Source organism: Rosa chinensis, chromosome 2, assembly GCF_002994745.2.
Source record: "Rosa chinensis cultivar Old Blush chromosome 2, RchiOBHm-V2, whole genome shotgun sequence".
Classification (NCBI taxonomy): domain Eukaryota; kingdom Viridiplantae; phylum Streptophyta; class Magnoliopsida; order Rosales; family Rosaceae; genus Rosa; species Rosa chinensis.
Genome location: NC_037089.1, coordinates 73,551,785 through 73,571,530, shown reverse-complemented (window position 1 = coordinate 73,571,530; position 19,746 = coordinate 73,551,785). Strand labels below are relative to the sequence as shown.

Sequence of the window (19,746 nt, the reverse complement as noted above, 5' to 3'; positions counted from 1 at the left end):
GCTAAACAGCTTCTAGCTGTTTGCCCAAGAGTGAGGCTCTGTGTCCTGTATCTGTATTTATGTTTGAATAAATAAATTCAGTTTGTGCCCAGTACTCTGTCACAAAAATATTTTACTGTTTTTTGGTAACAGTAGCAGTCAGTATGCAGTAGCAGTCTTTATGTTTTACTATATAGACTGAACCCTTTACCATACTAAGGCAGCAGTGATTCCGCCCTGAAGTAGCCGTTTAGACAGGAAGTCGTTAGGTGAAATTGTGGCATGTTGAAGGCTAGTCCTTAGGCTGATACTGTGTTTAGCCTAGAACAATACAATATGAAGCTGATACTGTGTAAAAATATAAAGAAGGTAAAAGGAGAATAGTGTCTGTCCTTAATTGTATAGTGGAAAAGGTTGTGGACTTAGTTGTCAAAAAATCTGTTGTCTGGTAGTGCTTTGTAGTTAACCCATTCCCGCTAAAAGGCACCAAAATCCCTACACCCTTTTTCAATTTCCATTGAAATCTCTGTCTCCCTCTATATAGCCTCACACCCCTTGGCGCTCTCAGGTTTAAGCAAGCCTCTGATTCCCGTCACATCTTCACTTCTTCTCAAAACCTCCTCCCATTTGCCTTCGCCCGATTCACAATGCCTTCCATCGCCGACCGCAGCGTTGAACTTGAATCCAACGCCGTCGGAATGTCGGATCTGCCGGAGTTTCTACTCCTCCGAGAAACGATGAAGCTGAGATCCAATTCGTCGCCGATGAAGCTGAGTCCGATGAAATGCAAGCGCATTGGAATTTCTTCCGTCGCGAAATTACGCAACGTTGAGGTCGAATCGGAGAGGAGCGTGGAGGAGGTAGTCGGATCCGGCGGTGATTTGACTCCTCAGAAGCGGAAGTCGAGGTCCGATTCGTCGTCGCCGATGAAGTGTAAATCGGCTCGCCGGAACCTCAGTGCTTGCAGCAGCACTCCTGCAAATGTGAGATTTGGATTGGATAGTAAGAATTGAATCCGAGAAACGATTGGGCAAATCAAGAGTACTTAAGTGTGTTTGTTTTTGCAGGGAATTGAGAAGTATTTCAGTCAGAAAAAGCCTCAAGCCTTTTGCAAACCACCGATTGTTGCTAAGCCGAATTGGAATCCCAGAGGCAAGCCTTGTTTAAACAAACTGAGATTAAATTTTGGGAGAAAATGTGTTTGTTTTGTTTCTAAATTAGCGAATTGTGTTGAATTTGTAGATAAGGAGCAGATGAGGATAGTGAAGGAGGCATTGCACTTGTCAACGGTCCCCTCTACTGTTGCGTGCCGCGATGTGGAGCATAAGAGGGTTCTGGAGTTCTGCAAGTCATGCATAGAGCAAGAGAAGGCCGGGAGTTTATATGTATGCGGGTGTCCTGGGACCGGAAAGTCCTTGTCCATGGAGAAAGTGAAACAGCTTTTGGTGAATTGGGCAGGAGAGGTGAGATTATCGCCTTCTAAAGTTTATGTGTTCACTTTGTATAGATGTCAGAACTTCAAAATATCTAGGCTATAATTGATTTATTTTCAAGCCCTAAAATGTGATTGTGTTTATCTCGTTGCAATATCATATTTCACGTCTAGAAATGGCTTCATTGCTTCAAGTATGAAGTGTTTGACACTGAATTGTTTTAACTACCAGGGTGGATTTCAGGAACCGGATGTGTTGGAATTGAACTGTACATCGCTAACAAAAACTTCTGATATTTTCGCTAAGGTACTCAAATTTTGAAGCAAATACTATTGTTGATTAATGTATCAGATGTCCTTATCCAATTTTGCTTGGTAGATACTTGGTAAATACCAACCTCAAAAGAAAGCTAATGGCACTACCTCCCTGCAACTTCTTCAGAAATTATATTCTCAAAAGCCTCAGTCAGATGGGACTAAGATGATGTAAGCAAATTATCTGCAACCTATACTGTATTGCATTTCCAGATGAACTCATAATGCTTCTTTCCTCGTCTTAACAATTTTGATGTGACCAAGAGAGTGAATCTAAGCGGTTTCTATTTTATCAGGTTGATAATAACTGATGAGTTGGATTACTTAATCACTAAAGACCGGGCAGTGCTCCATGACCTTTTCATGCTCACAACATACCCATTCTCAAGATGTATACTTTTAGGTACTAACTGTAGTCAATAACACAATCTATTTTAAAATGTATGCCACATTTGTATGTTAAGTGCTCATAATATATTCGCATTGCAGGAGTAGCAAATGCAATCGATTTAGCTGATCGTTTTGTTCCAAAACTTCAGTCATTAAATTGTGAGTTCATTACCTACTTTTGTATTTCCTAACGTTTATGCATACAAGTTTAGAAATCTATAATCTTTTTGTAGTAATTACTGGTGCTTGTACTCATATGTTCTTCTAGGTAAGCCTATGGTTATAACTTTTCGGGCATACTCTAAGGATCAGATTCTCAAGATTCTCCAAGAGAGGCTTATGGTAAGTTTGTGCTCCTTTTGACTTTCTACTATACATGTAGAGTTCATTTACGTGTTCAACTCATTAATGTATGTAAATCTTGAAATAGTTTTCATCGGGAACCTTGATTAAGAATGTTTGTTTTTCCCCTTGGGAGGAGGATTTGGATAAGAGTGAATTTAATAATCCTGCTAAAGAAAAAATTAGTTTAATGTAATCAGAGTGTTGTTTTTGTCATACTTGTAATTATGAGTAGAAGCTAGTTATTGTTGTAGCTAACTAGTCTTTCTTAGTAATAATTGTGTCTTTTATTCTGTTTCAACAGGCACTGCCTTACACTGTTTTTCAACCACATGCATTGGAACTTTGTGCCAGAGTAAGTTTACCATGATTTATAATATTTCAAAGAAGATTTTTTTGGATTTTGAGGCCATTGCCCTTTTTATCAAAATCATCTTTATATGATGTAGTACTAATTGTATGAAATTGGCAGAAAGTTGCTGCTGCATCTGGAGATATGAGGAAAGCTCTCTATATTTCCAGGTTAGTGAAAGCTCAGGCATTCAAAAGCATCTTACTGAACATCATTTATTTAACTTCTGGAACATCTTACAGAAGCATTAAAAGCAAAATATTGGAATATATAGCTTACCCTTAATACGAAAGAAGAAAAACGTAGAACAAGAATGGTTGATACAACTCCAGTATGAAGGCAATTTAGGATGGTTGTAACCTAGCTTTGATTAGTCCCTCAAAAATCCCGGTCCTCCAAGTTGAACTGGTCCACTTCTATCCCTGTTACTGAAAAGTGTATCAATAAGACTAGGGTAACATTTTTGATATCGATGACCAAACAAAAAACATACTGATATCTTTGAGCTCTCTGTTGGGCATGAGCCTAACCTAAACTTCTTTTTTCCAGGAGTGCAATTGAGATGCTGGAAGCACTACAACAAAAAACCTCATTTGCGAGAAACAAATTCCTCGCTAAAAACAGACATTTCGTCGCGGAAGTACTTCCGCGAGGAAATTATTTTCGTCTTCAATTCGTCGGAGAATGCTCGTCAAGAAAAGGTTTAGCGACGAAAAAACAATGTCCTCGTCAAACCCTTTCCGTGATGAAATCTATTTGTCTCGCTATTATTCTATAGCGACAATTTCTTTCCTCACTCAAACCCATACTTTTTTCTCGTTAAAAAAGTTCAACGATTAGAAAATAGTCGTTAAATATATTTTCCGACATACTAGATTTCGTCACGAAATTAATTATTTCCTCGCCAATGATAACTAAAATAAAAAAATGTAAATAAACAAAATATTTAAACTACTTTTTCTGCGACAAATTTTCGTCGTTATAAGCTTTGGGTGAGGAAGCTTTTTCTCGCTGTAAACCTTTTTTAGCGAGGATATTTTGTTTCATTGTACCATGTATTCTTTCAATGAGAAAAAGTTTTTTCGTTAAAGATACTTAACAATGAGGAATATGTTTTCCATCGGCGTTGGAACTACGGTTTTTGGAACGAAAATATTTCCGTCGTTATAAATAGCTTTGGGCGACCAAGTTTTTCTTCGCTATAAACTGTTTTCAGTGAGGAAATTTTGTTTCTTCGTAAAATGTATCTTTTCAATGAGAAAATGTTTTCTCGATAAAGATACTCAATAGTGAGGAATGTGTTTTTCGTCAGTGTATAGACTACAGTTTTTGGGACAAAAATATTTTCGTCGTGATAAATAACTTTGGGCGAGGAAATTTTTCCTCTCTATAAACTGATTTCAGCGAGGAAATTTTGTTTCATCGTAATATATATCTTTTTCAAGAAGAAAAAATTTTCTCGATAAAGATACTCAACGAGGAATGTGTTTTCCGTCAGTGTAGGATCTACAGTCTACAGTGAGAAAATTTACTTTTGTCGTTATTGATTTTAATCTATAGCGAGAAAATTTATTTTTGTTGCAGTTATCTTCTTATTACGATACGATCTGTCAGGGATACATATTATTTTATTCTAAAAAGAGGATTCTTATTCAAAACTAGTTAAACAGTAAACAAAATAATAATTCATAATGTTGTCTACCATAACTACTAATTGGAATAGTCTAAAGTCAATATTGAACTAAAAATGATCCAAAAGTCAATTAACTTGTTTAACTGATACTAAATCCTAGATAAGCATAACTAACTTGATGCTTGTTGGTTCATAAAGGTTGTCATGAACTGCTCAAACTTTTTGCCTTGCTCCTGCAATTCTTGGATCAGCACGTTTTGTGCATCAATCTTTTCTTGTTGAGCCTTTATAGTATCTTGGGTCTCTTCAAGTTTATCTTCTAACTCTTTATTCTTCTCAGACATTTCATCTAGTGACGATCGAGAAGTGCTAGATGGTGGAGGCCTAGGGCCAAAACCACAACCCTTGATGTAGCCTGATTTTACTCCAAGAACCTTTGCACATATTTCATCATCATTCATAGTTTGAGTCCCATCAGGAAGGGTTGTCTCGGTTCGCATCTTAACCATTTGATCATGCAAATAAAAGAAAATACATTTAAGTGTGTATGCTTAGTTTCTAGTAAATCAAAATAATCTCTTATAATCTATAGGTATATTCATCATCTTAATCTATGTAATTGTTTTTTATATAAATACATATCTACGTATGAATATGCATATATAGTTATACATCTATAATTCAAGTTATATTATACACCTCAATAGGTCACTTACCCATAATTCTTTCGCTCCCAAGTCCCAACCTTTTTTAATGCTTTTGTACTCCATTTCAAAGCGTTCAATTGCACCTAGCATCTCCCCTGATTGTGCAGCCTATTGCATTAAACAAAAAAAATGTTGTTAAGACATGTATAATAGTTACAATATATTAATTAATAAAATTATATAGATAACTTACAATCTGTTCTTGATGCGACATAAAAGACTTCGACCCTGCTTTATGGTGATATTTCAAATGTGACCTATTAATAGAATTTTTCTCTGAAACAATCTAGAAAGTATAACATATCAAATGATTATTTTGGAATTATAATTTTATGTTCTTATCATTAAAAAGCAAACTGAAATGTAGAAATTATTATCAAAATTAGTGTAGTATTTGAAAAGCAACTATAGCAAAAATAAAAAGAATAAACAAACAATCTTGTACGTACCTGAAAATCTTCACTAGAAAAATAAGTGCACAGAAAAGCCCATTCATCTTCAGTTTTAACATCTTTGTGTTTATTTTCTAATGCTTCCTCTTTTGTTGAGAATTGCTCAAAATGCTTCTTCAGCTTATAACGGAAGTTAGCAAACACTGTTCCAAAAGATTTATTCACATATCTCTTAACCCAAGGCAGAGACATGTCAATGTCATACTTAGTCTGCATATAAATAATTTAATGTTAGACAAAATACTTTACTATAGTTATATAATAAAATAAGAAAATTATTTAGGAAAAAAAAAATCACTCACAGTTATTCTTTTGATCAAACTTGTCCTATCTTCTGGTTTTACTTCCTTCCATTTTTTCACATTTAGAGGTGCATGATTCCGAATGGTGAATCCAATTTCATTAGCAAACATTTCTGAATATGGACCTGTGGGTCTGCCATTTTCTTTCTTGAAAGTCACAGGTATTTTAGTACCAAGCTGCTCATGCACCTTATTAGCATTTAAACCTCTTGTCTTTCCACGCACTTTTTTTTCTGGACCTTCTGTTAAAAATTTAATTAGTGAAGTACATGTATAATTAATAAATTTTAAATACAACAAAGCAACACAATGAGTACCTGTAGTAGATCCTTGGATATCGACTGATGTCCTAGCATCATTCAACCCTTCAGTTGTAGTATTTATTGATGGCTGGTTAGTTCAGTGCAACCCTTCAGTTGTAGTATTTATTGATGGCTGGTTAGTAGTTTGGCACTGAACGTGTGCATTCATTGAGTCACCTGTTATAATCAATGTAATTTTAACTTATGATTTCTATTTTTTTTTTTTTTGGGAATCAAGTCATGGGTTGAAATAACTTAATATTACAGTAGTTGTTTTAGACCCATAAAGAATATATATATATAACCTAATTCAAAATTGTCAGAGTCTAACTTACCAACAGTAGGCCTTTGGATAATGGTACTAGCAATAGCCCTTTGGGTAGTTCTATTAGAGGTAGGCATATCAGGAACATCAAGTTCATCTTGCAAAGAATTTGGAAGTGAAGGTTCGTTTGCTTGTACACGTCGCCGTTTTGTCAAAGTGACACCTGTTCATTTAACATGATTTTGAGTAATCATGAGTGAAATAAATAAAATAATTCTATATTTACATACTATGTTTGTAGCAAAGAAATTATATTGTACATACCAACATTAGCCTTTTGGGCACCGGAAACGCTCGAACGAAGACGTTTCGACATTTTGTTACTGTTACTATAAGAGAAATAAAATAAGTTTAACTTGCAAGACTTACAAGAAGAGCCAAAACTACAACTACATTGGATATCTAAATCAAATTTCGAGCAAATTAAAAATTTGAACATACATGACTAATAATAATTATAAACTTCATACATAAATGAAAAGTCATAATATTATAGAGAATAGAAAAACAATGAAAAATTATTAAAAGAAGTTTCAGGAAATATATTTTGGAAATGTTAGTTTCAGGGAAGCATCTTAAAGTGTTCAGGTGGTGCCGCCGGCCGCACTAAGTCTCTGATCTTTGTAGGCCTCTGATTATATGCCTTCGTTGATATAGATACACGCACACACACACACACATCCTATCCAAAGTGAGGCCTCACTCTGAAATTAACATGTGAGGTTGGAGTTTAGGGTCACTTTTCAGTCTCATATCCACATCTCGACCGTTCAGTTTTTAGGTACTAATGTATAGATCATCTCTGCAAAGTTTCAGCCAAATTGATGATCTTTAAGGTATCTAACTCATTTAAACCAATGGACGAACTGAATCTGTCCACCCTAAACCGTAGTAGCTTTAAGGCAGTTATCAACGTCTTAACGACCATCAATATGAGACCGAAAAGTGACCCTAAACTCCAACCTCACACCTTAATTTCAGAGTGAGGCTTCACTCTGGATAGGATCTATATATATATATATATATATATATATATATATATAAGATATTTCTCAGGTGAGGAAGTCCGTACCAAAATTTCGGTACGGATTTGCTGTTTTCAACCACTTTCTGGTCACATTATTACATGTTAACCGTTCATTTTTTAGGTCCTAATGTATAGATCATCTCTGCAAAGTTTCAGCCAAATTGATGATCTTTAAGGTATCTAACTCATTTAAACCAATGGACGAACTGAATCTGTCCACCCTAAACCGTAGTAGCTTTAAGGCAGTTATCAACGTCTTAACGACCATCAATATGAGACCGAAAAGTGACCCTAAACTCCAACCTCACACCTTAATTTCAGAGTGAGGCTTCACTCTGGATAGGATCTATATATATATATATATATATATATATATAAAAGATATTTCTCAGGTGAGGAAGTCCGTACCGAAATTTCAGTACGGATTTGCTGTTTTCAACCACTTTCTGGTCACATTTTTCCATGTTAACCGTTCATTTTTTAGGTCCTAATGTATAGATCACCTATGCAAAATTTCAGCCAATTTGGTGATCGTTAAGGCATCCAAAACTACAATTTACACGAACGGACCGAATCTGTTAAACCGGAACCGTTCATATTTATAATGGTAAATTGCAGTTTTGGATGCCTTAACGATCACCAAATTGGCTGAATTTTTGCAGAGGTGATCTATACATTAGGACCTAAAAACTGAATGGTTAAGATGTGAAAATGTGGCCAGAAAGTGGAGGTGATCTATACTTGAGAAGGACTGATATATATATATATATATATGTGTGTGTGTGTGCGTATATTTGAAAAAAAATATATATATATATATATATGTATATATTTGAAATCGGTGGCCTCCAAACGCGCGTGTGTGTGTATATATATATATATATATGTTAGAAGTTATGAATAACGATTGCATTGCTAGTTCAATTAGTAAGACCGTTGCACAATTTTTCAGTCTTCGAATCCCTGCGGAGGTCTTCTTGATTTTTTTCATTCTCTATTTTTTTTTCTTTTCTGTCTCCATTGACTTATTCTATGTCTTTTTTGGTAACTTTTTCATTCATAAATCTTAATATAAAACAGTAGCCTTTTTTTATTACTTTTACTTTTATTACTTATTACGTGAGAAGTTAAAAGGAATCAGATCATTCAAACCAAGAATCTATATTTAACATATGAATACAACAAATTAAGGTATGAAGCCGCAGAAAAAATAAAAAGGATCAATCCTCAATCTTCAAACTATGACAAATTCTTACATAAGAAGAATTAGGCTACAAGAAAACAACAAAGTCGATTAACCAAAAGGAGAACTTCAAAAACAAATACATTGACATTGAACTTAATTAATCCAATTCTAAATAATATCAAGATTAGATTAAACAAAACAAACCATGATTAATCAAACAAAACAAAACAACAATAAGATTTTAGATACCTACCCACGAGGAGAGTTTCAGAGAGAGCTGATAAGGAGAAACTAACAAGTAGGGTTTTGTCCTCTTAGTTCTCTTTTATATGTTTTATCATTTTTTTTTTTATTGCAATCTTAATTACTACTATTTTTTACTGCCCACCAAAAGAAAAAATCTACCCGCTCTTTTTCTTTTTTAATACCGCCAATTTTTCTCCCTTATTTTTTTTCCCACCAAAACCTACAGCGATGAAATAATTAGATCCTCGCTAAATGCATCAAGGGCGAAGAGATCAATCATCGCTGAAAGAAGACTTTTTGCGAGGAATTCTTACATTCGTCCCTATTAAATTTGGTTGGTTTTAAATAATTTTCCGCCAAACAAGTAACGACGAAATCGTTATTTCCTCGCTAATTGCTTCTTTTCACGAGGAAATAGTTCATCGTAAAACACGGGTTTTTAGCGAAGAAACCATAATTTTGTCGCTATTGAATTTGGCGGGTTTGTAATGATGAAATCATTATTTCCTCGCTAATTGCTTCTTTTCACGAGGAAATAGTTCATCATAAAACACGGGCTTTTAGCGAGGAAACCATAATTTTGTCGCCATTGAATTTGGCGGGTTTTAAATAAATTTCCGCCAAACAAGTAACGACGAAATCGTTATTTCCTCGCTAATTGCTTCTTTTCACGAGGAAATAGTTCATCGTAAAACACGGGCTTTTACTGAGGAAACCATAATTTTGTCGCCATTGAATTTGGCGGGTTTTACATAATTTTCCGCCAAACTAATAACGATGAAATCGTTATTTCCTCGCTAATTGCTTCTTTTCACGAGGAAATAGTTCATCATAAAATACGGGCTTTTAGCGAGGAATTCATAATTTTGTCGCCATTGAATTTGGCGGATTTTACATAATTTTCCGCCAAACTAATAACGATGAAATCATTATTTCCTCGTTGAATGTCGTTTTTGCGATGAAAAAATTCCTCACCCTAGTCTCATATTTCCTCGCTAATAACTTGATGATTTAGGAGACCAAACTATGGTCACCTTTAGTGATGAACAAAAATATTCGTCGTAGAAAGTGGTGTATAGTGAGGAAAATATGTTTCTAGCAGAAAACCTAATGACATTTAGTGAGGAATTGAAATCTTCCTCGTAAAAAGTGACATTTACTGAGGAAAATAAATTCCTCGCAAAAAACTTGGTCGCTAAAAAGACTTTCTGTTGTAGTGAAGCAGAGTTGAGAGAATCTACCGACAAGTTAAATTCATCAACAGCAGAGAATCCATTCTCTGAGCAACAGACAGCTCCAGCTCTTGCTCTGGTGAAAAAACAGGAGATTGATATTGTAAGTAGTTACTATTGACACCATGCTTATCCATTGTAGACTTTTATGTCATTTTCATCAAGAGGAGTTTTGGTCCCTTTTGTTAGATAGACTATTCTTTTTCTTTTCTATTTTCCTCTTTAATAACTTCCCATGAGTTTTATGATTAGTTTTCAAATTTCAGACCTATAATTGTTTCACTTTAACTCCACGGTATTATTAGTACTAAGAGACTCAAAGTGGCAGAAGTCTGATAATGCATACATCCAATTAAAGCTAGTTCATATTATATTTTTGCTTACGAGTTTTACCACTGGTTGCAGGTGAGAATTGATCACATGGCCATTGCTTTGTCAAAGACATTCAAGTCACCAGTAGTGGATACCATACAATGTCTTCCTCAACATCAACAGGTAACCCTCATGCAAGTATTGTATTCAGTTGTACTAGTGCATAGCAGGAGTATTTGAACTCCTCTTTATTAATCTCACTACTTTCAAGCCATCAATTGAACATATTGACAGGCTATAAATTTTTGGTCATTGCTTTAGCTCAGTCTGCAAGGTGCCGTTAAATTAATTGCTAGCTAATATTCCTTGGCTCTATGTCTCTAAGTTTAGTTGTGTAAATTTTAGTCCTTGTAGTTGTGTTTAACAAGTGTTGATATATTTCCTCATCTGCATGACCACAGATTATAATGTGCTCTGCTGCAAAGCATTTCCGTGGTGTGAAGAAAGATACAACTATAGGAGAGGTGTGTTTTCTGGCTAATATTTGACCATAAAGATAATGGAAGCATGTGCATACTTTGTTACTGATCTCTTAAACTTGTTATCGTATGCAGTTAAACAAATCTTACATAGACATCTGCAAAGCAACACTAATTCCCCCGGTTGGGAGTTTTGAATTTTCAAGTATGTGCAAAGTGCTAAATGACCAGGTAAGAAAATACATTTTGTTAATATAACTCCTCTTAATAGTACATACCAACTTGGAAAATGGGAAACTAGTCAGTTACTGAAGCATCATCAATTTGCAGGGCCTCCTCAAACTCAGTGGCCAATCCAGAGATATAAAATCCAAGAGAGTGACATTGAATGTAGATGAAGGGGACATCACATTTGCATTGCAGGTGAGGACACATATCTCAGCCTCTGAGATGGTCTGCATTTCATTTATGTTGTATTCTTGATTCTCAATGTTTGCTTCTTGACATTAACCTTTTTCTTTTTTCTTTTTTTTGAACAGGGAATCCGGTTTTTTCGGACTTGTCTTGAGTAATTATGTTCAGCTTAGAGATCAATGCTCCCAATTTTGACATCAAGCCTTTAGAAAAGATGACAGAAGAATAACAAAGAAAAATGTAGTATAGGTTATACACAGGAGATTAATCTTTGTGATTGCTTGTACTAGCTGTTGTAGACTTGTAGTACATTCTTTACATTGAAAACCTGATTATTTGTTGTACACTTGTACCAAATGAAGCATATGAATTATTGATTAATAAAGATAGATATTGCAGCATGATTTTGTGTAACATTTTGTGTAATCTGATTATTTGCTAGTTGGTGCTTGTTTGAATACATGTATTTTGTAGAGATTCTTGATATTATTTCGGGACATACTCTAGATGTTTATTGTAATAAGGGGTTTATGCTCAATGTTTTCCCTTTGTATTCGGCAGTTTCATTAATCAAAACTTGAAGGCTGCCGCACTAGCTTTTTATTTAAAAAAAAAAAGTGGGTTAAAACAGTGGGTCCAAATAGGCTGGTACCATGAGTGTTTGTATAAAGCCAGCCAGCTAGGTTACACATAGAATACTCATGAGCATTAAAGATTACATGCGAGCACAACTAACATAGAAACTTGTTACTTTAGTTGTTAAGAATGTCTTATATACTATAGTGGCGCTTGCTTGTGTCATACATTTATACCCCTTTCAATATGTCTTGAGTAACTGTTTGAATATAAATTTGGCAACGCCCACGCGATAGATAGGTGGGGTGAGCCCACAAAGCATTTTTGTTTACGTGACCCATATCATAGCTATTTACCTGAATTCGATGAATGGCATGTGAGATCGCAGTTGAATGGCTGCGACATAATGAATGACCGCGATTGAATTACCGCCAAAATAAAGAATCACTGCAGTCAAATGCCATAGCCCAATGAATGAAATTGTAGAAAATGTGGTTAAATAACCACAGTATAAGGAATCAAGTTAGTCACCAATGTAGTCATATATCCCAGATTATGTGTCACACATCGAATGGATAGCAGTATAATAGATAAAAGGGGTAATGAACGTTAACTACGAATTCTTACATTTCTTTCCCATGCGCAAGAGCCACAGACACGGTCTCCGTGCGGTCAATTAAAGCTAGTTATAATAACGATTCTATACGTTAAAGACAGAAAGGACAGTTAAACTTTTATGAAATTACAAAAATTGCCACTCACTCTATATCATGATACAGCAGCTGTTTCTCTTTCATATCTCTTTCAAATCCATTTCTCCTCAAAATCAAAACCTCTCTTCCATTTTGGCGGCTAAGCAACAATTCGAGGCTCCAGTGACGAAGCAACAAATCGAGGCTCCGGCAGCGAAGCAACAAATCGAGGCTCCGGTGGAGAAGCAACAAATCGAGCCTCCGGAGGCCAAACAACAAGGCGAGCCTCCGGCGGCGAAGCAACAAAATGAGGCTCCGACGAAGCAACAAAACTAGGCTCCAGCGTAGGCCTTGAAGGTCAGTAGCAAAAGAAATTTCTAGTCACTAAAGGTCAGTAGGTATAATCTTTGATTCATGATATATTGATTGTTTGGTTTGGTTTGGTTATTGAGAAATCCAAAGTAAGTGAATAACGAATTTATGTGGCTATATATAGGATAGTAGGCTACTAATTTTGAGATTTGATTAGGAACTTTCTGATACAGTAGAGTGAGTTAGGGTTAGGACGAGAAAATGCATGAAACTATTTAGAAATGATGAGAAATTTCAATTTTAGTTAAAGCTAGTGAGAGTTTAGTAGCGGTAGCCTGTTTTGGCTTAAGTAAAAACTGAGTTGTGAGGGTCAGTAGTATTAAAATTTTAATTGCAGTTAAAGCTAGTGAGCAGTGAGTAGCAATAGCATGTTTGACTTCAGTGAAACCTGAGTTGTGAGGGTCAGTAGCATTAAAATTTCAATTGTAGTTAAAGCTAGTGAGCATTGAATAGCAGTAGCAACTAGCATGTTTGGCTTGAGTAAAACCTGAGTTGTGGGGGTCAATAGCATTAAAATTTCAACTACAACTAAAGCTAGTAAGGATTGAGTAGCAGTAGCATGTTGGCTAGAGTAAAATCCGAGTTTTGATGATCAGTATCATTAAAATTTCAATTGCAACTAAAGCTAGTGAGGATTGAGGAGCAGTAGCATGTTTGGCTTGAGTAAAACCTGAGTTGTGAGGGTCAATAGCATTAAAATTTTAACTGCAATTAAAGTTGGTGAGGATTGAGTAGAAGTAGCATGTTTGGCTTGAGTAAAACTTGAGTTTGAGGGTCAGTAGCATTAAAATTTCAATTGCAGTTAAAGCTAGTGAGGACTGAGTAGCAGTAGCATGTTTAACTAGAGTAAAATATGAGTTTTGATGGTCAGTATCATTAAAATTTCAATTGCAATTAAAGCTAGTGAGGATTGAGTAGTTGTAGCCTATATGGCTTGAGTAAAACCTGAGTTTTGAAGGTCATTAGCATGAAAATGTGTCATATGTGCAATGTAGTATTGAGGATCAGTACCTTTCTTTTCCTACATGAAATGGAAGAGTTCAAATTTTTATGCAACATATGACACTTAATATCCTAGTTTCTTTGGTCAATATTAGAGCTCCTTTGGTCAATACCCTATTGAGGGTTAGTACCCCATTGAGGTGTGTTTCAATAGCTTGAGAATGTGGGATACATTATATGATTCCCTTATAGTTGTGTTCTTTATACCGCAATACCGCATGATTGTGTAAATACATAACACATGAATTTCATGTGTAAGCTACTAAGTAAGCTAGTGAAGGTTAATATGTATTCATAAAGATGTTCTATTAAAGGTCAATATTCTTAGTTTTTAGCTATACTCATATATTCGCATATCATATACACAGATAAATCACAGTGGAAAAGAGGAAGGCTGTTGTAATGGAAGAAGATGACAGAATGTGTATTTGCTACTACATGGAATATGCTTGCAGCAATGTTTTCTGTAAGATTTCATTATACCTACCTTACTCAATGTCAGTAGCTTTAACTAAGGGGCCGTGACCACTTACCCAATTTTAACCTAAAAATTGCCCACTTGCTCCACTAAGACACTACTAGAATAAAGTTCATAGACATCAGTTCACAACTGATGTTAAAAAAAAAAAAATCCGATGTCTTAGTGGGTGATGTTAAAGATCACCAAAACTAAGACATCGGTTCACAACTGATGTCTAGTTTGCCACAAGACATCGGTTTAAGGTTCAGAACCGATGTAAAAACGTTTATGTGATCACCATTTTGGTGTGTTTATCTATTGTCGAACCTTCATATTTTGGCATTAGATGCTTAATGAAATATAAGTCTCACAACACAATTATCTATTTTAACATCGTTTCTGATTTAGAAACGATGTCTAATAATATTTTACACATCGGTTCTAATAAATTTTTACATCTGGTTCATAAGCTAGACATCGGTTTTCTACTTAGATCGATGTCCATAGTTACTCTAGACATCGGTTTTTGTTTATATCTCGATGTCCATATTAAATTATAGACATCGGTTTTGTATTTATATCGATGTCTATAGTTACTCTAGACATCGGTTTTTGTTTATACATCGATGTCCATATTAATTCTAGACATCGGTTTTATGTTTGTATCGATGTCCATAGTTACTCTAGACATCGGTTTTTGTTTATATATCGATGTCCATATTAATTGTAGACATCGGTTTTGTGTTTTTATCGATGTCCATAATTGTTTTAGACATCAGTTTTCGTTTATATCTTGATGTCCATATTTATACCCTTTCGTGCTGTATTTGGTACTAGAAAGTTGATCCACAAATAACATGAAATTCAAATATTGGGGAATTGCATTAATTTCTATACAAAATTAGAGCTTGAGGTAGCTTCAAAAATTAAACCCTAACCTACTTTAAGGCTAGTCTAGAAGATACCGCTACTGCAATAACTACATGCCGTATAATTTGTTCACAATTCATCCTGATATCACTACATCTACTACAAAATAGTCAGCAAAATCTAGCCTTACTCAAAATCATATTGCCCTGCAACATTGACATGACTGTGAACTAAAGAAACAAGTTCATGAAGAGCATGGACGGCAACCAGCTCCAGTTCCTGCAAAGTAGTTTCTTGCTTTAGCTCTTTTCCTTCAAGATCCTGCCTCTCACTCGCCCGATCCAAATCCTTGTCGTTCTTATCTGGCTAACATATAAAATCATGGCTGTCAGCAAAAAGAGAAATGCTGCTTGCATAAACATGCACTTCATCTTATATGTTATCACATTCCAAAGGATAGTTTAGATCTGATCATTGTCAAGAATTAGCCTGAACAAAACATTTGGATTTCCATCTTATATTATCAAATTCAGCTGCATAGTTTACTTCATTTGGAATAGAACAGAACAACCAACTTTCTTTACCTTGAAAGTTGAAACATGGAAATAATCATTTTAGAGTAAAAAGTAATCAAACTGTAATAATGATTTTCACTTGATCAAAAGTGGTACTCAAAATAATGATTTATTAACAGACATGTGTGGTATTTGTCCAGGTAATGAGCCTACTAGTAAATTTACATTAAGGCCCAAAAGAATCCACAACCAAGCTATTAGAATTTGGACACCATTATTAAATCTAGGCAACCAGGATGGTAAGGTCCAAACGACACTAACTGAAAGATTAGCTGGAACTTCGTTAATCAATGGCCAACTAACTGTTTTGTGCGTTCAAAAGCACATGTATGAGATGATAAAAAAAAAATTTAAAAATAATAATAATAATGCCAAACAGTCATCTCTAGCAACTTACATTATATTTTAAACTAGTATATATCATCACAAAGAGGAAACACGTACTATCTATATTTTTTCGTTTCAAAATTAAGCACTGAAGGCAGCTATTTACCCTCGAAGATGCTAGCTTTGTCTTAAAAGTATGCCATTGCTCCTTGCCGAACACACGCTGAGTAGAGCGGCTGCATACCGAGCATTATAACAGATTACACAAAGGTGAACTCTGATATGCCAAAAACAATGAACCAATGAAACATATATTTACTAAAAAATAAATAAAATAAATAAATACATAAACCAAAAAAAAAAAAACAAAACAATCTTACGTTACTACTACAACTTCATTCATCTGGTCCATCCTACAGACCAATAACTTGGCTGTTATAGCCTTAACCACCCAAGGTTCCACTTCATCATCATTAATCTGTCAAAAGAGTGCATAAATATTATTAACAAGATGAGAAAGGAAAACCAGCGGGACCAGAAAAGGTAATCCAAACCAACCTGAAGTGTATCTCTGATGAGACTATACGGAATTCATCCAGATTCATCAGAGCCCAGATCCACCAATGAAATCAACCTCATCTTAGTAATACAATCTTCATGGACCAGACCTGCAAAATGTGAAAAAGCACCCATAGTAAGCAATTAGAATACATCTATTGTTGAAGAACACAGAAATAGCCCAGATTTATGAATGACGTGGAACTAAAATTTTACCACAGCTTTGTAGCAGAGTAGAATTTGCTGCCTGAAACTCCAAGTAAGCATCCAGCCTCTGGGTCAAAAATACCTTCAAAAGTTGATATGCCAATGCATGTTTAGCATCCTTCTCCAACTGCGCTACAGCAGGCATATCTGGAAAATCACACTGCAATGTAACAACGCAAAAAAAAATCAATTTTCTGAACAACCAACGCGTGAGGAATTTCTTTCCCAAAGAAAGAAAAATAAGGAACTTGACTAAGGTCCAATAAAAACCAGAATAACTACTGTGAAAGACAATCCTACTAGAAAGACGTTGAACATCTGAGCCAAATGCCAATTATCTAGAGGTTTGAAACAGCTGACCTTAAGCTAGCACCTCCTATCGCTTATAGAGACCAATGTCTAAAATCTAAACAAAGACTTATATGTAACTGCAGATGACACTAAATGACTCCAAATCAATTTTGAACTGCTTATGCTGGTAACCTGAGTCTACCTCATAACATTGGAATATATTCAAACAAACAAAAAAAAAAACAAGTAACTAGGATGAACATGCACAAAGTAGAAATAGGACTAAGAAAGTGCTATGCGACATCTTTGAAATTCCTCAAGACATTACAATGCCTGAAACATGTCTTTTAAAACATTAGATCTTGACATTCCAGAAGCTTTCATTGCTATGAACTTGTTAAAGCAAAGGACTAGCAATTACTATAAACTGATTCACAGTACATTCGCAATAAACAATCATTTCATCATTCCCTTTCCCACGAGGATAACAAAAATATATCAATAGATTCAAATTGCAAGAGTGAATGCAATGATTTGAATTGTCTTTCTCAAATTAAATTGAGATTGCCCATATTACTGGAGCTCAAATATGGCCATCATGCCGAAAAATTTGATAAATGTATGCATAACAAATTATATACATGTATGCGTAACAAAAAACAAAGAAAATTAAAGATAAACCCGGGAGGTTGGTGGTCACTCTTTCTATCTACCTGAGGTTAGATGTTACCAGAACTAGACGTGTGTAGACTTCTTCTTGCTCAGTCCAGATCAAAACTATATAATCTGACCTCATCTGCACTTCAAACCCAACTAAGAGACTGATAACTATTAACATTCTAAACATACGAAAGAATTCAAAATGCAACAAATTAAATGGGGGAATCTAAAAATGTTACAATACCTCAAATACATATGCACCGGTACTTTCAATCGGCGTCACCGGAACAATTCAACCTACAACCAAGCAAAAACGAAAAGAAAAACAATCCAAAACATATATCAGAGCAGTGAAACATACAACCCAAAAAATTTGAAGCTTTAACAAGCTTGAGAGGTCGACAGAGAGGTCAATACAAGAGTAACTGACCTATAGTTTCAGAAAGGAGCTTTAACCTTGAAGAATCAGAAATCAAACACAGAAAGTAACCTAGAATTTCTGCTTTATTGCTTGAGGAAGTAAAACCCAGAAAGCCCAGAAAATCATGGAGATGCTCATGAGAGATAGATCGATTGAAAACCCAGAAAGTAAAACCCAGGCAACTATTCGACTGTCAGTTCGTCTTACCGAGTTACTAACGAGGAGAGCGAGGGCCATCGATGTCTCGATGGTCGAAGAGAGGGGCTGAGATGGAGAGGCCCATGGAGAGAGAAAGAAGAGACGGCGACTGCAATCTGTGTTTTGGGGGTGATAAGGATGGTCTGTGTCTTCGGATCTCGTCCTTGCTAATTGGGAGCTCTGACTCCGGCTTCAAACTAGAGAACGGTCAGAGGCGGACAAGGAGGAGAAGAAGGAAGGGAACGGTCGGAGGCGGAGAAGGAGGAAGTGGATGTCGGTTGCTAGACGGCTGTCGCGGTTGTTAGGTTTTGGGAATGAAAATTGACGAAGTGTAGGAAAACATAGTCTGGCAAAACTGACTAAGCGTTGGGGGGAATGAAATTTTGGTTCCGCGCTTCCGAAATTTTGGTTCCGCGCTTCCGAAATTTTGTACTTAGTTATTTCCGCGTTTTTTAAAAATTTTGAAAAAAAATATAGACATCGGTCAGATATAAAAAACGATGTTAATTGTATGAATAGAAATCAGTTTTTCAAGAACTGATGTTAGAAAAATAATTTACATCGGGTGAAATCTTAACTGATGTAAATGACATGATGTCTATTAACATTATTCTAGTAGTGAGAGTTTTTTGACCCCATTTACCCAATCTAACTTCTACTGACATAATTACCCTCATTTTAATCTCTCTCTCTCTCTCTCTCTCCCCCCTCACCGATTCTCTCTCTCTCTCTCTCTCTCCCCCTTCCCCCCAGCCGGACTACCAGATGTTGAGCCACGACGCCTTCAGCACCATCTTCTCCGAGATCGGTGCCGGCAAGCATGTCCCAGGCGTAATCTTCGCCGAACTCGAGCCCACCATCAAAGCCCACCATCTTCTTCTCCGAGATCGGTGCCGGCAAGCATATCCCAGGCGTAATCTTCGCCGACCTCGAGCCCACACTCAAAGCCCACCATCTTATTCTCCGAGATCAATGCCGGCAAGCATGTCCTAGGCGTAATCTTCGCCGACCTCAAGCCCACCGTCAAAGCCCATCGTCCCAGTCGCTGCTGCTCGTGCTTGAAGCACCCGGAGGCGCTGGTCCCGATGTGGGAATTCGGGTCGGGTTTGT

The 19,746-nt window shown here is 35.9% G+C and overlaps 4 protein-coding genes and 1 long non-coding RNA gene across 17 annotated transcripts; 2 read left to right on the top strand and 3 right to left on the bottom strand.

The window, feature by feature from the left end:
* Window positions 1-626: 626 nt before the first annotated feature.
* LOC112184970 (cell division control protein 6 homolog B) lies at window positions 627-4,472 on the top strand. Its single transcript, XM_040513578.1, has 12 exons — window positions 627-962; window positions 1,047-1,131; window positions 1,222-1,442; window positions 1,644-1,718; window positions 1,791-1,897; window positions 2,023-2,129; window positions 2,216-2,275; window positions 2,385-2,458; window positions 2,763-2,813; window positions 2,931-2,980; window positions 3,360-3,450; window positions 4,395-4,472. Exons 1-12 carry the CDS (start codon window positions 627-629, stop codon window positions 4,470-4,472), a joined length of 1,335 nt encoding a protein of 444 aa, XP_040369512.1.
* On the bottom strand, window positions 4,442-5,809 carry LOC112184969. The gene is made up of 4 exons (XM_024323189.2): window positions 5,600-5,809; window positions 5,344-5,436; window positions 5,160-5,258; window positions 4,442-4,958 (listed from the first exon to the last, which is right to left on the bottom strand). The coding sequence occupies exons 1-4, from the start codon at window positions 5,792-5,794 to the stop codon at window positions 4,614-4,616; spliced, it is 732 nt and encodes a 243-aa protein (XP_024178957.2). The 5' UTR covers window positions 5,795-5,809; the 3' UTR covers window positions 4,442-4,613.
* LOC121048881 lies at window positions 5,808-6,848 on the bottom strand. Its single transcript, XM_040513577.1, has 6 exons — window positions 6,796-6,848; window positions 6,542-6,694; window positions 6,314-6,383; window positions 6,222-6,268; window positions 5,925-6,146; window positions 5,808-5,812 (listed from the first exon to the last, which is right to left on the bottom strand). The coding sequence occupies exons 1-6, from the start codon at window positions 6,845-6,847 to the stop codon at window positions 5,808-5,810; spliced, it is 549 nt and encodes a 182-aa protein (XP_040369511.1). The 5' UTR covers window position 6,848.
* A 3,366-nt stretch (window positions 6,849-10,214) lies between these two features.
* LOC112187957 (cell division control protein 6 homolog B) lies at window positions 10,215-11,620 on the top strand. The gene is made up of 6 exons (XM_024326940.1): window positions 10,215-10,325; window positions 10,628-10,717; window positions 10,996-11,058; window positions 11,149-11,244; window positions 11,344-11,436; window positions 11,553-11,620. The coding sequence occupies exons 2-6, from the start codon at window positions 10,643-10,645 to the stop codon at window positions 11,583-11,585; spliced, it is 360 nt and encodes a 119-aa protein (XP_024182708.1). The 5' UTR covers window positions 10,215-10,325; window positions 10,628-10,642; the 3' UTR covers window positions 11,586-11,620.
* A 3,750-nt stretch (window positions 11,621-15,370) lies between these two features.
* Window positions 15,371-19,201, bottom strand: LOC112186054. Of its 13 annotated transcripts, none has more exons than XR_005805922.1 (8): window positions 18,448-19,177; window positions 18,262-18,314; window positions 18,071-18,178; window positions 17,076-17,226; window positions 16,860-16,969; window positions 16,682-16,779; window positions 16,468-16,537; window positions 15,371-15,761 (listed from the first exon to the last, which is right to left on the bottom strand). It is a non-coding gene; the product is annotated as an uncharacterized LOC112186054 (long non-coding RNA). The 13 variants fall into 13 exon arrangements; XR_005805924.1 differs by having other exon boundaries at window positions 18,646-19,176; XR_005805919.1 differs by having other exon boundaries at window positions 18,071-18,170; window positions 18,448-19,175.
* Window positions 19,202-19,746: the final 545 nt, after the last annotated feature.

What these genes read in the sequence shown, in the direction of transcription:
- LOC112184970 (XM_040513578.1), top strand. Translation starts at nt 627, where the DNA reads ATGCCTTCCATCGCCGACCGCAGCGTTGAACTTGAATCCAACGCCGTC. An exon ending in TCAGATGGGACTAAGATGAT is followed by an intron (nt 1,898 to 2,022) that starts GTAAGCAAATTA and finishes CTATTTTATCAG; the next exon opens with GTTGATAATAACTGATGAGT. An exon ending in ACAGACATTTCGTCGCGGAA is followed by an intron (nt 3,451 to 4,394) that starts GTACTTCCGCGA and finishes TTTTTGTTGCAG; the next exon opens with TTATCTTCTTATTACGATAC.
- LOC112184969 (XM_024323189.2), bottom strand. Translation starts at nt 5,794, where the DNA reads ATGTCTCTGCCTTGGGTTAAGAGATATGTGAATAAATCTTTTGGAACA. An exon ending in TTTCTAGTGAAGATTTTCAG is followed by an intron (nt 5,437 to 5,599) that starts GTACGTACAAGA and finishes TATACTTTCTAG; the next exon opens with ATTGTTTCAGAGAAAAATTC. An exon ending in TGTCGCATCAAGAACAGATT is followed by an intron (nt 5,259 to 5,343) that starts GTAAGTTATCTA and finishes TTAATGCAATAG; the next exon opens with GCTGCACAATCAGGGGAGAT.
- LOC121048881 (XM_040513577.1), bottom strand. Translation starts at nt 6,847, where the DNA reads ATGTCGAAACGTCTTCGTTCGAGCGTTTCCGGTGCCCAAAAGGCTAAT. An exon ending in ATAAATACTACAACTGAAGG is followed by an intron (nt 6,269 to 6,313) that starts GTTGCACTGAAC and finishes TACAACTGAAGG; the next exon opens with GTTGAATGATGCTAGGACAT. An exon ending in TATCCAAGGATCTACTACAG is followed by an intron (nt 6,147 to 6,221) that starts GTACTCATTGTG and finishes AATTTTTAACAG; the next exon opens with AAGGTCCAGAAAAAAAAGTG.
- LOC112187957 (XM_024326940.1), top strand. Translation starts at nt 10,643, where the DNA reads ATGGCCATTGCTTTGTCAAAGACATTCAAGTCACCAGTAGTGGATACC. An exon ending in AAGATACAACTATAGGAGAG is followed by an intron (nt 11,059 to 11,148) that starts GTGTGTTTTCTG and finishes TATCGTATGCAG; the next exon opens with TTAAACAAATCTTACATAGA. An exon ending in GCAAAGTGCTAAATGACCAG is followed by an intron (nt 11,245 to 11,343) that starts GTAAGAAAATAC and finishes ATCAATTTGCAG; the next exon opens with GGCCTCCTCAAACTCAGTGG.